Here is a 12,165-nt window from a genome sequence, read left to right as displayed (position 1 = left end):
AAAACTTAGTCCTCTGACTTTTGTAAGTGGATTCTAAACAATGAATATATTAAGACCTAGAGCTTATCCCGTAAGAACTGGAATGTAACAGATTACAGGAGAAAAGCACGTCATGCACACTCTTCGCTCACCATGGTGTAGTCCCGAAGTGAGACTTCAAATTTTCTTTGCCATGAAATGCTCCTCAGTGCTAACTTCAGAAAATGAATTTGAAGTCTATTAACATGAATAAATCTTTACTTGAATTCAGTGCATGGAAATTATTCAGTTACCTTTTCAGCTTTCTACAACAGACAGAGCCTGTGATTGTCTTAATCTCCAAATATTATATAAGAGAAGCAACCTTTAAAATAGATCCAGGAAAGAAAAGGGGGACGGTGAAACTGCGTCTTAAGTTTGGGAGTCAGAAACCAATTCGTGATCATTTTTATTTAGTTGGAAGGAACTTATCCACTTTTGTATGTGAACGTGAAATAATGCAGTAAGACGGTTAGCTGTTCTCACCAGAAGGAAATGACTCTGAGCTGCCCTTGAGAAAAGCTAAAAAGGAAAAAACAATTTTTTTTTTGAAGGGACAGCAGGTAAGTATTTGCTTTCCTCTGAACTACCACTGCCTTTCGCTTTGAGCCTGACTCAAACGCTGACAAATTCAGTACGGCTGTCCGTAAGCAACGTGCCTGTCTGTCTGATCAGTCAGGTGTAATTCTACTTAAAATGAAATAATGAAATGCTGACAATCGGAGGTGCAGAACTATAAAGCCCTGGTTGTTCTACGAACGCTAAATGTCTAGGAAGCCTGGGGTGACCTCGGGGTGTCTGGTGTAGGAGTCAGGTGGGTCCCTACGGCCACTTGTTCATCAGATTCTAAGGTATCACCATGTGTAAGAAGTGCCCACTCTTGATTGCATAACAGCTTTTCAAGGAGATGCCAAAATACAGTGAAACATGAACCAATTTTCCTTTTTTGGAAATAAAAAACCTCATTTGTGGGGGGGGCAGGGGCGGGGTGGTAAAGAACGCACATCTTAGAACAGAAGAAATTCCTGCATTTCTTTGCTTGCCCCTTTGTCTTCCTATTTGATCTTTCCATTTACTCCCAGCCCCTCCCCCGGCCTTTCCGTTTCCCTTTTCTGATTTTTCTCCAAGCTTAGACCACGGGTGACTAGACAGAAAATGTGATTGTTAACTGTGCACCGGGCGCCTCCTCTGGCAGACATCAGTGAGGCACAGGGGGAACACCCAGGAACTCCAGTCTGAGGAAAACACACATGGGGAGTCGATGCCCACCACGAGCACCACAACTCGCGCCTGATGGACGAAGCCGCGGGGGAACGCAGGGAGGGTGAGAAAGGCTGCTGAAAACTGAGCGAGATCTAGACAAAAGGGAGGTGACTAGAACTGCGTTATTTTTCTGGAGACAGGAATCAGAGCAAATAAAGGCAAATGCAGATGAAAGCCCGTGGCACAGTCTACGGGACATCGCGTGCTCATTTGCCCAGCCATCGCCAACCCAGCAAGACGAGGGGGCTATCCTCAGTGTGCCTGTCTTACTCTAATCTTCATGACAGCTCAGCAAGGTAGGTTCTATTATTATCTTAATTCTGAAGGTCAGGAATCTGAGGCCAGGAAGATCATGAAATTGCCCAAGGGCACACAATTTACAGGCTGATGATGGAGCCAGGATCCACCTGCAGGGAGTCTGACCCCAGGCTGTATGTGCAAGTGTCTGTGCCTACCACCAGTGCACAGACTATCCAAATGGGGAGTACCAAGAGATAAGACATGGCTAGGGCTGGACTGCGTGCGCAGGAGGTGGAAGAAGGGACGGGAGAGGAGAAGCACCAAAGATGTAAGAAAAAGTCAAGAAAGTATTGTCAACAACAACAAAAGTATTGTCACAAAACCCATCCCAGCCTGTTGGCCTTCGGGAAACCATTCACCGGCTTTGTTCAGTCAAACTGGTCAGTATTTCTATCTTGTTTACCTAAACAGTCTAGGGAAGAATTTTTATGCACTGTGACAGCTGTAGCAGAAACGGAAGGTGGTACCAACGCTCAAAGTAGAAGGAGACGGGTTAGTAAGGAGCAGAAGCACATGAGGTTTCTGCATTTATTTCCAGAAGCAAGAGTGTTGTGTGTGTGCGCACGTGGCATCTCCCGGTCTTACACAGACATGCGCGCGCACACACACCATACACATTCTACGATAGATGAAAAGCTACCTGACCCTATTAAGAGCCAAAGCCACACACAAGGAACCTAAAAACAATGCCAAGGATTTCTGGCAGAGCTCTGCTCCAAACGTACCTGCTTCTGGGTCCTGGTTGAAACGGCAGTACTTTGAGTTCTCAAGTGAAGGCAGGCACTGTTCGATGGGCACCCAAACATACGTCTCAGGACACAACAAATCGGAAGGTCTATACTGACCCTAAAGAGAAGTGAAGGAACAAGAACACAGGCTTTACAAACACAGTAACTTCCTGGTTACAAGGCTCCAGAGTTCCAGGAAAGGTTTTAATCACAAATTTAAACAAAGTCAACCAGAAACAGCTTTACTGTAAATACTAGCTGTCTCTAGTAACTGCTTTCCTATCTCAAGGATGCACATTTGATTCAAAAGCGCTCTAAAAGCAATGCATCACTATTTGTGATGCCTGTATTGATGTGGAAGATTCGAGTTTCTACTTCCTTTTGGAAGAAATATTTAATATATGATTCTTGCTGAGCTGACTGCAAAGAATACCCAGTTTCAAAATCAAAGGGAAATATCTTTTCATATATGAAAGCATAATTTATATATGGAGTGAACTCATTTTCAAAAATGAAATTTTAGAAGTTTTTAATTTGTAGATTTAGTTGATAACACTCATTCCATTCCAATGTACTAAAAACTACTGTTTTGTCAAGAAACTTTCATGAACAATCTAAACTTGATACATGTAAATAAAGTTTAAAAAACGTTACAGAAATTTTAGAGAAACGTCTGTAATTCTCTAGCTTCTTCAAAAATGCCATTTTGCAAGAATGTTTTATATATTTATAACCCAATTATGTACCCCAAGTCTAAAACAAAGACTACACATGAGATGCTGAAGAAAAAAAAATCATTTGCCCACAGGTACAAATTATGTGAAATCATTTAGTGAAAAATTTCAGGAGTACCAAAGTTAGTTAAAAATTCCAAATACCTCTTCTCTAAAATTGCAAACTTCAAAACTCATTATAGAGGTTAAAATCCAGTGCGGTGTCTCCCAATTCTGTTTGGTACAACCCATAGTAAGAAATACACTTCACGCCACAACCTAGTAAGCACAAACGCAAATATAGAACTAGAAACAAACCTTTTACTATAGAACGCTTACCCGTGTTATGTAATCTTTTATTTCCTAACCTACTCCATTTTGGTTTTTTTAATGATGCTCCTGAGCCATAAAAAATGCTTTTATGAACGGCAAATGGGTCACAATTTCAGAGTTTGAAAAACACTATCGAATGCCAAACGCTCTACAAAGAATACCGCTGTTATGGGCTCCACACTGTCACATACCTTTATGTCAGACCGGTGCTCTGTAACCGGCCCGCTACGTGGTCACCGTATGAAGCCCCACTCAGATGTACAAGAAACACCACACCCCCCCAGTATTCGAAGCAGTCAGAAGTCCGCAAGCTAATGGGGGAGACCGTACAGAGAGAGTGTGTGCAAACTAGTTTCTTCTTGAGAAGCTGGGAGAGAGTTCAAGAAGGATATGGAGTTTTATTGCGGATTTAACAGACTGACTGGAGTTAAGTCCAGGGCGGATGAAAAGGAATGAGAACAATCTAGATGAAGGGAACAGTAAAAACAGAGACGCAGAGTTGCAAGATCACCCTGAGGAACAGGAAATAGCGGGGCATTGCAGAAATGGAGACGTAGGTTGGGACCAGATTCTGTGAAGCCTCAGAATTCAAGTTTTGAACTCTATTCTGGATGAAATGGGAATGCTTGCTGGACAGGAGGAAGACCAGAACTCAGGTCTATGACCCTGCTTTTTCCAGACTGTTCACTGCCCTGCTGATGCCTCACCGCCCTGGCACGGGCAAGGTCATCCATAGGGGCAGCTCTCCAGGTGGTGCACATATTCGTCCAACATGAAAATTCACAACACAGGATTATTTGAGATGAATGAATAATTAGTAGGTGTAATAAAGCCCAATATTCAATGATACCTATTCTTGTTAAAAGCAAGATTCATTCAGAAAGTGTTTTCTTGGTGGAAAGCAGCAGCATGATGTGACAATGTCCTTATTAACAAATCTGAAAAACTAGCAGTCTAAAAGCACTGGGTCTAAACCTTTTTTATTTTCCTTTTGGGTTATAGACCATTTTGAAAGCCTGATGAGGAGGAAAAAGCTAAGTTTAAAAAGCTAAGCATAGAAAAAAAAGGAGTAAATTTTCTTCACCTTGCAGTATACAAAGATTTCTTAGTGCACAAAAAGCATTAACCATTAAAAACAATAACAACACTAATGAGCTGGACTTCATGACAATTATATACTGCATTAAAAAATTAAGAAAATAAATAGGGAGCAGGGCGCCTGGGTGGCTCAGTCAGTTGAGCGTCTGACTTTGGCTCACGTCATGATCTCACGGTTGGTGAGTTCATGCCCCGCGTCGGGCTCTGTGCTGACAGCTCAGGGCCGGGAGCCTGCTTCGGATTCTGTGTCTCCCCCCATCTCTTCCCCTCCCTTGCTCACGCTCTCTCTCAAAAATAAACATTAAAAAAAAAAGAAGAAATAGGCAAGCGAAAGACTAAGAGAAAATATTAACAAAACATATATTAGAAAACATAGCTGTATCTAAAACCTATCAAAAATTTAACAACTCAAGAATAAAAAAATCATTTTTAAAAAGGCACCAAATATATACGAATATAAATGAATGCTTTGTAAGTACCTGAAAATATATTCAATATCAGTTACCAGAAATGCCACTAAAACCATAATAACATACCACTGCATAACCACCAGAATGGCTAAAATTAAGCCATTAATTTTAAACTGAATAACAAGCTTTGGCAAGGATCTGGACTATGTAGAACTTGGATATTGTTGGTTTAAAACGGTAGAACCATTTGGGAAAATACATTCTTGGACATGTATCATCTGTGAAAATGTCCAGGATAAATTCCTTGAATTGGAATTGATGGCTGTAAGGGTTTTTATGTTTTATTAGCCCAAAACTATTTTCCACTGAAGTTGTGCCATTTTACATTTCCATCAGCAACATATGTACACAGTGCTAACTTCCTCAAATCCTTACCAACACAGCCTATAATCAAAACTTTCAATCTCTGCCAATCTGAGAAATGGCATTTCATTGTGGTTCGAATTTGCATTACATAGCATTCCATACGTTGAAAGGATTTGCATTTCCTTTTCCATAAAGTTGGCCCCCTCTGTTGTTAGATTTCTGGTTTTGTTATTTGAAAAACTCTTTATATATTAAAGAAATTCACCCTTGGTTTGCAAAATATGTTGTACTTCCCTAGCTTACCTATCTTTTGACTCTGTATGGTATTTTCTTTCACCATGTGGAAATCTGATAAGTGGTCAAACATATCATTTGTTAAAACAGTGTCTAAGTTTTGCAATATAATTTTAAAAAGTCACTGTCACTCAAATATTATAAAAACATTTACATGTTCTTTTCAGTACTTTTATGGTTTCATAATTTTACATTCACATGTATGCTCCATCTGGAATTTATTTTGGTGTAAGGTATAAGAAAAGGATCTAACCTAATTTCTTTCAGATGTTTACCAAGAGGCCTCAACATCATTTTAGAACCGTTGTTTCCCCCGCTGATTTAAACGCCTTTTTGATAACTTACTAAATTTCCATATATATTTAGATCTCTTTCAGCACTTCCTATTTACTTAGACACTATCTGTCTATTCATGTACCAATGCCACACAGTTTTAACTATTAAAGCTTGATATTGTATTTTAATCTCTAGTAGATCTAACCATCCCCCTACGATTGCTCTTCACATGTGCAGAATTTCCCGGCTCTTGTTGGGTAATTTTTCTAAAATTCTGTACTTAGGGGGCAGGGCGCCTGACTGGCTCAGTCAGTAGAGCGTGTGACCCTTGATCTCAGGGTTCTGAGTTCAAGCCCCATGTCGGGTACCGTACAGATTACTTAAAAGACAGAATCTTAAAAAATAAAATAAAATAAAATTCTGTACTTAGTACAAAAATATTACCAATATGAACAAGGAAACAGTAGTAAAAATGTTATGGTGTATCTTGTCTGTTGTGATGGAGGGACACAGAAGCAGAGAATCCCAAGAACGTCTAGTAACAAAATAGATGCAGATTCATCCACAGACACCTGAACCCAATGTCTGCCTTTAACGATGACAGTGACATTCAAAACCAGTCACTGACCACGAAATGGATCCTCACTGTGCGGCAGACACTGGGCGGCTGGGAACAGAATGATGAACAAACGAGTGCCTCTAGGTAACTCACCATCTCCTGGTAGCGACAGACCAGGACAAAGACGAAGCGCATGCCAGGACATAGCAAGTATGACTGAGTACAGGGGGTCAGGGTTTCCAAAATGTCACGTTCTTTTCAGGCAATACTTGCTCACAACAGTGGGTCGGATATTTTCTTTTTAACTCTTTAAATACTTCATTTATCTCACTGAAGAGTCACAAAAGAATACGTTTTGACTTCTGCTCATCATCCGAAATCAAGTGTTTAGATTAGGTTAAGACATCCTTTTTCTCCAAAGCGTAGGCTTATCTCAGGGCTTTGCAGCAGCTATTCTCCTGAGCCACCAGAGAATACAAAGAGTTTTATGAAATAAACCACTTTGAAACATTATGCTTTCTAACATTTCTAACATTAGCTGGTTGAGAGTGAGGGGAGGGAAGTACTTAAAGCTCCACTGAAAGTCACCGTCACACAAATGAGAAACGTGAGGGCCTGGAATCTGCCCTGCCTTTGCAGCTAGTGTGAGAAAATGAGAAATGTCTGTGTTAAGAATGTAATTACTTAAGGATTTGGACATACTTTCCTGTAGTCGGAAGAAAAAATATTTAATCAGCCCCTAAGTACGTTCATTCATACTGGAACAATGAGGCGAAAGCAGATTAATCCTCTCCTAGGGTGCCGACTCTTTGCAAAGAAGAAGAAACCAGAGTTACCACAGATTTCTCAAGTACTCGAAATTCTGAAAACGTAATTGGTCTGACAGGGCTTATCTCACAATTTTTCTGAGCGTTCCTGCAATCTGATGTACAATTTCAGAAAAGGAGCTCCAGAATCACCACGCCCCATCTCACAACCGCCCCATCTCACGACCACCCCATCTCACGACCACCGTCTGACAAGGACAGGGCCCCAGGGGCCGGCAAAGGCACCGATTCCAGGAGGGGAGGCTCCGGATGACGCACTTCAAGAAGCCTGGGCAATGTAAAAGCTATCTTCTAAGAAGCCCAAATTTAGAGGAGGGAAGGCCTAGTCCTCATTATTAATTACACATTTCTGGGAGGGACAACCACTCCGGTCAAAGTCCTCAAAGGGAAGCAAGTTCGGCGACCTCTGACCTACAGCTTCACCAACAGAAATCACTTCTGCAGCTGGTTATAAACCATTTTAGGGCAGACAACAAAAAGGAACACGAAACAAACTAAGGGCCTCTACATTTTGAGTTATCACAGAAGAGTGAATGTTTTGCTTGGAGTGCTCAGCAATAATCAATGTTCCATGCCATGACTGTATTCAATGATTTCATTTCATTTAAAGAAAACCACTTAGACTATTGGTAAAACCCAAATTATGCTTATACAACCCCACCAAAAGAAGAGAAAAAATTAGGATATGGTCATAATATTTCAGTCAACTTTACTAGGCTGTCATAGATTGAAATTCAAGGAAATTCCAAAGTTAAAGCTAAAACGGGGGTGGGAGTGGGGGTGGTAAGTACATTTCCTGTTCTATTTCTATTAAAAATAACTGCTTCTTTTGGAATAAGAGACATCTAATTTTGGGTTTTGGTCAATAGAATGAACAGGTATTCTTTTCACTTGCATGCTTTAGACCATAATTTGAGGAACATTATCATATTGATCTAATTTTCTAGCCTGTAGATGACTCACAAAATAAACTGTATGGAGACTATCTTAGTGTAGCAAAATGTATTAATCAAAAGTCGACCTAAGAATTCCATTCATTTTGCTAACCAGAGGTTAAAAACATCTTGCTATCATTTCTTACCAAATAAGAGCGACACAGGTATGTAAAGTGCATATAAAAAGGGTGTCTGGAATAGTCTGATTTCACAATCGTTAACAATTTCAGCAAGGATACTTTAAAACAGACGAACATCCTTTACTTCTAATGAAAACACAGTCAAGAACACTAAGACTTTCCCTTAAGGTGTAACTAGTTAAAAACCTGTTTTGTTTTTTTTTTTAAAGAAATGTTTGTTTGTTTGTTTGTTTATTTATTTATTTATTTATTTATTTAGAGCAAGCACATGTGTGCAAGAGCTGGGGAGAGGCAGAGAGAAAGAGAATCCGAAGCAGGCTCTGCGATGTCAGTGCAGAGCCCAATGTGGGACTCAAATTCACAAAATGCGAGGTCATGACCTGAGCTGAAATCAAGAGTCGGGCGCTTAACTGACTGAGCCACCCAGGTGCCCCTAAAAACCTGGATCTTTATTTTTTTTAGCGTTTACTTATTTTTGAGACCTAGAGAGAGGGAGACACAGAATCCAAAGCAGGCTCCAGGCTGTCAGCACAGAGACCGATGTGGGGCTCAAACTCATCAACTACAAGATCATGACCTGAGCCGAAGTCGGACGCTCAACCAACTGAGCCACTCAGGCGCTCCCAAAACCTGGATCTTTAAAGGTAAAATCTAGTTACGTAGATGGAGGAAAAAAAAACAAAAAAACGGTTCTAGCAAGCCCTGGCAATCGACCCCTTTTTGTAATTTTTTTTTGAGATGCAATGCACATACCATAAAATTCACCTTTTTAAGGTGTACAGTTCCTTGTGCTTCGTGTATTTTGCAAGGTTGTGCAATCAACACCACTACCTAATCCCATAACATTTTTATCATTCTTTAAAAAAAAAAAAAAAAAGCTCTCTTCCCATTAGCAGTCCCTTCTCTCTCACTAAGGCCCTGGCAACCATTAACTCTACTGGCAATCCGTTTTAAAATGGGAAGTATTTGTTTACGCTGCCACACTTCTGTTAGAGGCAGAGCAAAACCCAAAGCCACAGCACTGCCTACGAGGCCCTAAGTGATGTGACCCACGTTACCCTTCCGGCTTGTCTTCTACGCCTTTTTCCTTCCTTCGTCATTCCACTCTGGCTGCCCTGGCTTCCTGGTTGCTCCCAGCACGCATCAAGCCTGCTCCCACCCCAGGCTTCTGGCTGTTTTCTCTGCTGGTCTTACAGATATTCCCAAGACTGTCATCCACTTTAAGTTTTTGCTCCAGTGCCACCTTCTCAATGAAGCCCACCTCTCCCTCCTATTTTCTTCCGTAGGACTTGCCGCCTTTTAACACTCTTCCTCCTACTTATTAGATCCATAGGAAACTCCTTGCAGGGTCAGGAGTTTTAGTCTGATTTTTTCACTGACGTATCCCCAAACCTACTCATCAGCTGACTGCTGGCTGGATGAATGCAGGACACTCGGCCCGGAGGCCTTTTCTACTTCCTTCTCTGAACACAGACGTCACTTTAAATATGCCCTTCTTACACATAGGAATCGACGAGTGTCTGCTCAACTTGTATTTATGAGGCAGCTTCACTGCATTTTTACTGTACAGAAACAGTTCCCAACCTTTAGGAGTTCTGTGAATTACCACTGGATACTAAAAAGTACATGATCATGACAGGATCTAGAAGAGTCACTGAAATCTAAAAGGCGGTTGTCATACTTGAGAACGTCAGAAACTACTAGTTCGCGTCCATTTAGCTTTTTCCCCCTCAGAGCTGAAAATATTGCTTTCCTTCTTTACTGGTATACACTGTCTTTTTAAAAAAATGCATAGCTTGTTAAGTTTCATTTTAGGAAAAAGGAGGGGGAGACATGACCTGAGAAAAGACCTCCTCGTCTGTGCAGAGTTCAGCAGTGTCACTCTGGTGACGACAAGAACATGAACAATGTCGGGGCGCCTGGGTGGCTCAGTCGGTTGAGCGTCCGACTTCAGCTCAGGTCATGATCTCATAGCTCGTGAGTTCGAGCCCCGCGTCGGGCCCTGTGCTGACAGCCTGGAGCCTGCTTCAGATTCTGTGTCTCCCTCTCTCTCTGCCCCAACCCATTCGCATTCTGTCTCTCTCTCAAAAATAAAAATAAACATTAAAAAAAATTTTTTTAAAGAACATGAACAACAAGCTCCCCCAGCGTTTAAGCACAGTCTCCGTAATGACTCTGCACATCCCAGGAGCTAAATCTCCGAATAAATTACAAAGGTAATGAAAACAGATGCTGTTTCTACTGCGCAGATGAAACAGGAAGGTCCTGTAATGGTAGCAATGAACTCAGACCTAGACTCCTGATCCCCTTTCTCTTTCTACACCTAAATGCTAAGATATTTGCAATTGTTAAAAAGTATTTTCTCTCTTTTCGTATTTACTTTTGAGAGAGACAGAGCATGAGTGGGGAAGGGGCACGGAGCAAGGGAGACACAGAATCCAAAGCAGGCTCCAGGCTCTGAGCTGTCAGCACAGAGCCTGACATGGGATGGGGCTCGAATTCATGAACCATGAGATCATGACCCGAGTCGAGGTCGGAGGCTTAACCGACTGAGCCACCCAGGCGCCCCAAAAGTATTTTCAAAATAACTTCCCAAAACCTTAAAATCACAACTGAGTCCAATATGAACAGGACTCTGCTTGTCATCAACGATGGAAAGATGGAATGGGCCTCGCGAGGCACTCATGATCAGCTGGGGAAAAGGGAGGCATGGGATCCTGTGACTTGTGTAGCCAGGGGCATACGCAGGGTGGTAGGTACAAGGTGCCATGGAAGGACAAAGAGCTGCAATGTGGCTGTGATACTTGGCACAGCAACAAGGACTATAAACAAGCTGCTGGTCAAACACAAGGCGGAGACAACCAGCTTTCTTGGGAGACTCCTCAGAAGAGGTCCCTTCTGTAGCATGTCCAAGTCTGAGTGGTACCATGTTTGGAAAAAAAGTCAGGCACTTACCGAAAGCAAAAACAGACCCAAGACCCACATGGCTGTCTCCTTCCCGAGCTCCCAAATACATGTCCGTCAAAATTTCACCAGATAGGAAATGTGACGGGAAACCGTTTTGGTTCCACAGATTAGTATGTGGTCCTGGGTCTGTGGCTTGTGGATGCTTCAAAAATCAATGTCTCTTCAGCTTTACACTCAAAATGTTCAGTTAGTTATAAAGATCAATTCCATCTTTTCTCTGAACGAATGCCAGTTTCCATAAATTCAAATTTATTACCAGCGTACATCTTTCTTAATATGGAATGACATATTCAAAGTAACTTTCAAGCTCATGTATGGATCCTAATGTAACTTAGTATTATCTAGAGAAATATTATGAAATTGACAGCTTCAAAATAACATTCGGGTTTATCTTATTACACCTTAGATTCCTACAGAAGGACTTCTTACAATTCAATGTACAACTGATCAAAAATAAAAGCTTATTACTAACCACCCCTTTTAAATAAATGTGGGGTATTAAAAGGTATACTCTTTGATTATAGCAAATCCAGAAATACATTATTTTCTTTTAAAGGGCTCCAACATCTTTTAGAAGCCTTTTCACTTCACCTTTATAAGACGACATATATGAACCTCTATGCATTCAGGACTACACGTTTGCAAATCTGACATATAAGAATTCTCTTTGCATGTTACATGGTCTTTGTACGAATTTAAACAACATGCAAATGAGAAATTATTTCTTTAATTAAAGTTAAAGGAATCGAGACTGTTATTTTTCTCAGAAAAAAAAAATCAGGGAAAAGTAAAGAAATGCTTTCATATGATATTCACCCAAGTTAGCATTCTTGGCTTTTAATTGGAAACATCTGGGGATGGGCTTGGCAGATTGCAATAAAATTGAAGTTACCAATTCACACCCTGCCATTTTGAGGGTATTTTGTTTTTACAGTTTT

The 12,165-nt window shown here is 41.0% G+C and overlaps 1 protein-coding gene across 1 annotated transcript in view; it reads right to left on the bottom strand.

Annotated features, from left to right (window-relative positions):
* Positions 1 to 375: 375 nt before the first annotated feature.
* The window catches only part of ATE1 (arginyltransferase 1), a 119,350-nt gene continuing 107,560 nt past the window's right edge, over positions 376 to 12,165 (bottom strand). Inside the window, 1 exon segment of the mRNA XM_030334090.1 lies at positions 376 to 2,427. Coding sequence (XP_030189950.1) covers positions 2,218 to 2,427 — 210 coding nt within the window. The 3' untranslated portion in view covers positions 376 to 2,217.

The sequence above is a fragment of the Lynx canadensis genome, chromosome D2 (assembly GCF_007474595.2).
Source record: "Lynx canadensis isolate LIC74 chromosome D2, mLynCan4.pri.v2, whole genome shotgun sequence".
NCBI lineage: Eukaryota > Metazoa > Chordata > Mammalia > Carnivora > Felidae > Lynx > Lynx canadensis.
Note: the sequence above shows the minus strand (reverse complement) of the source record. Positions and strands in the feature narration are given on the sequence as shown.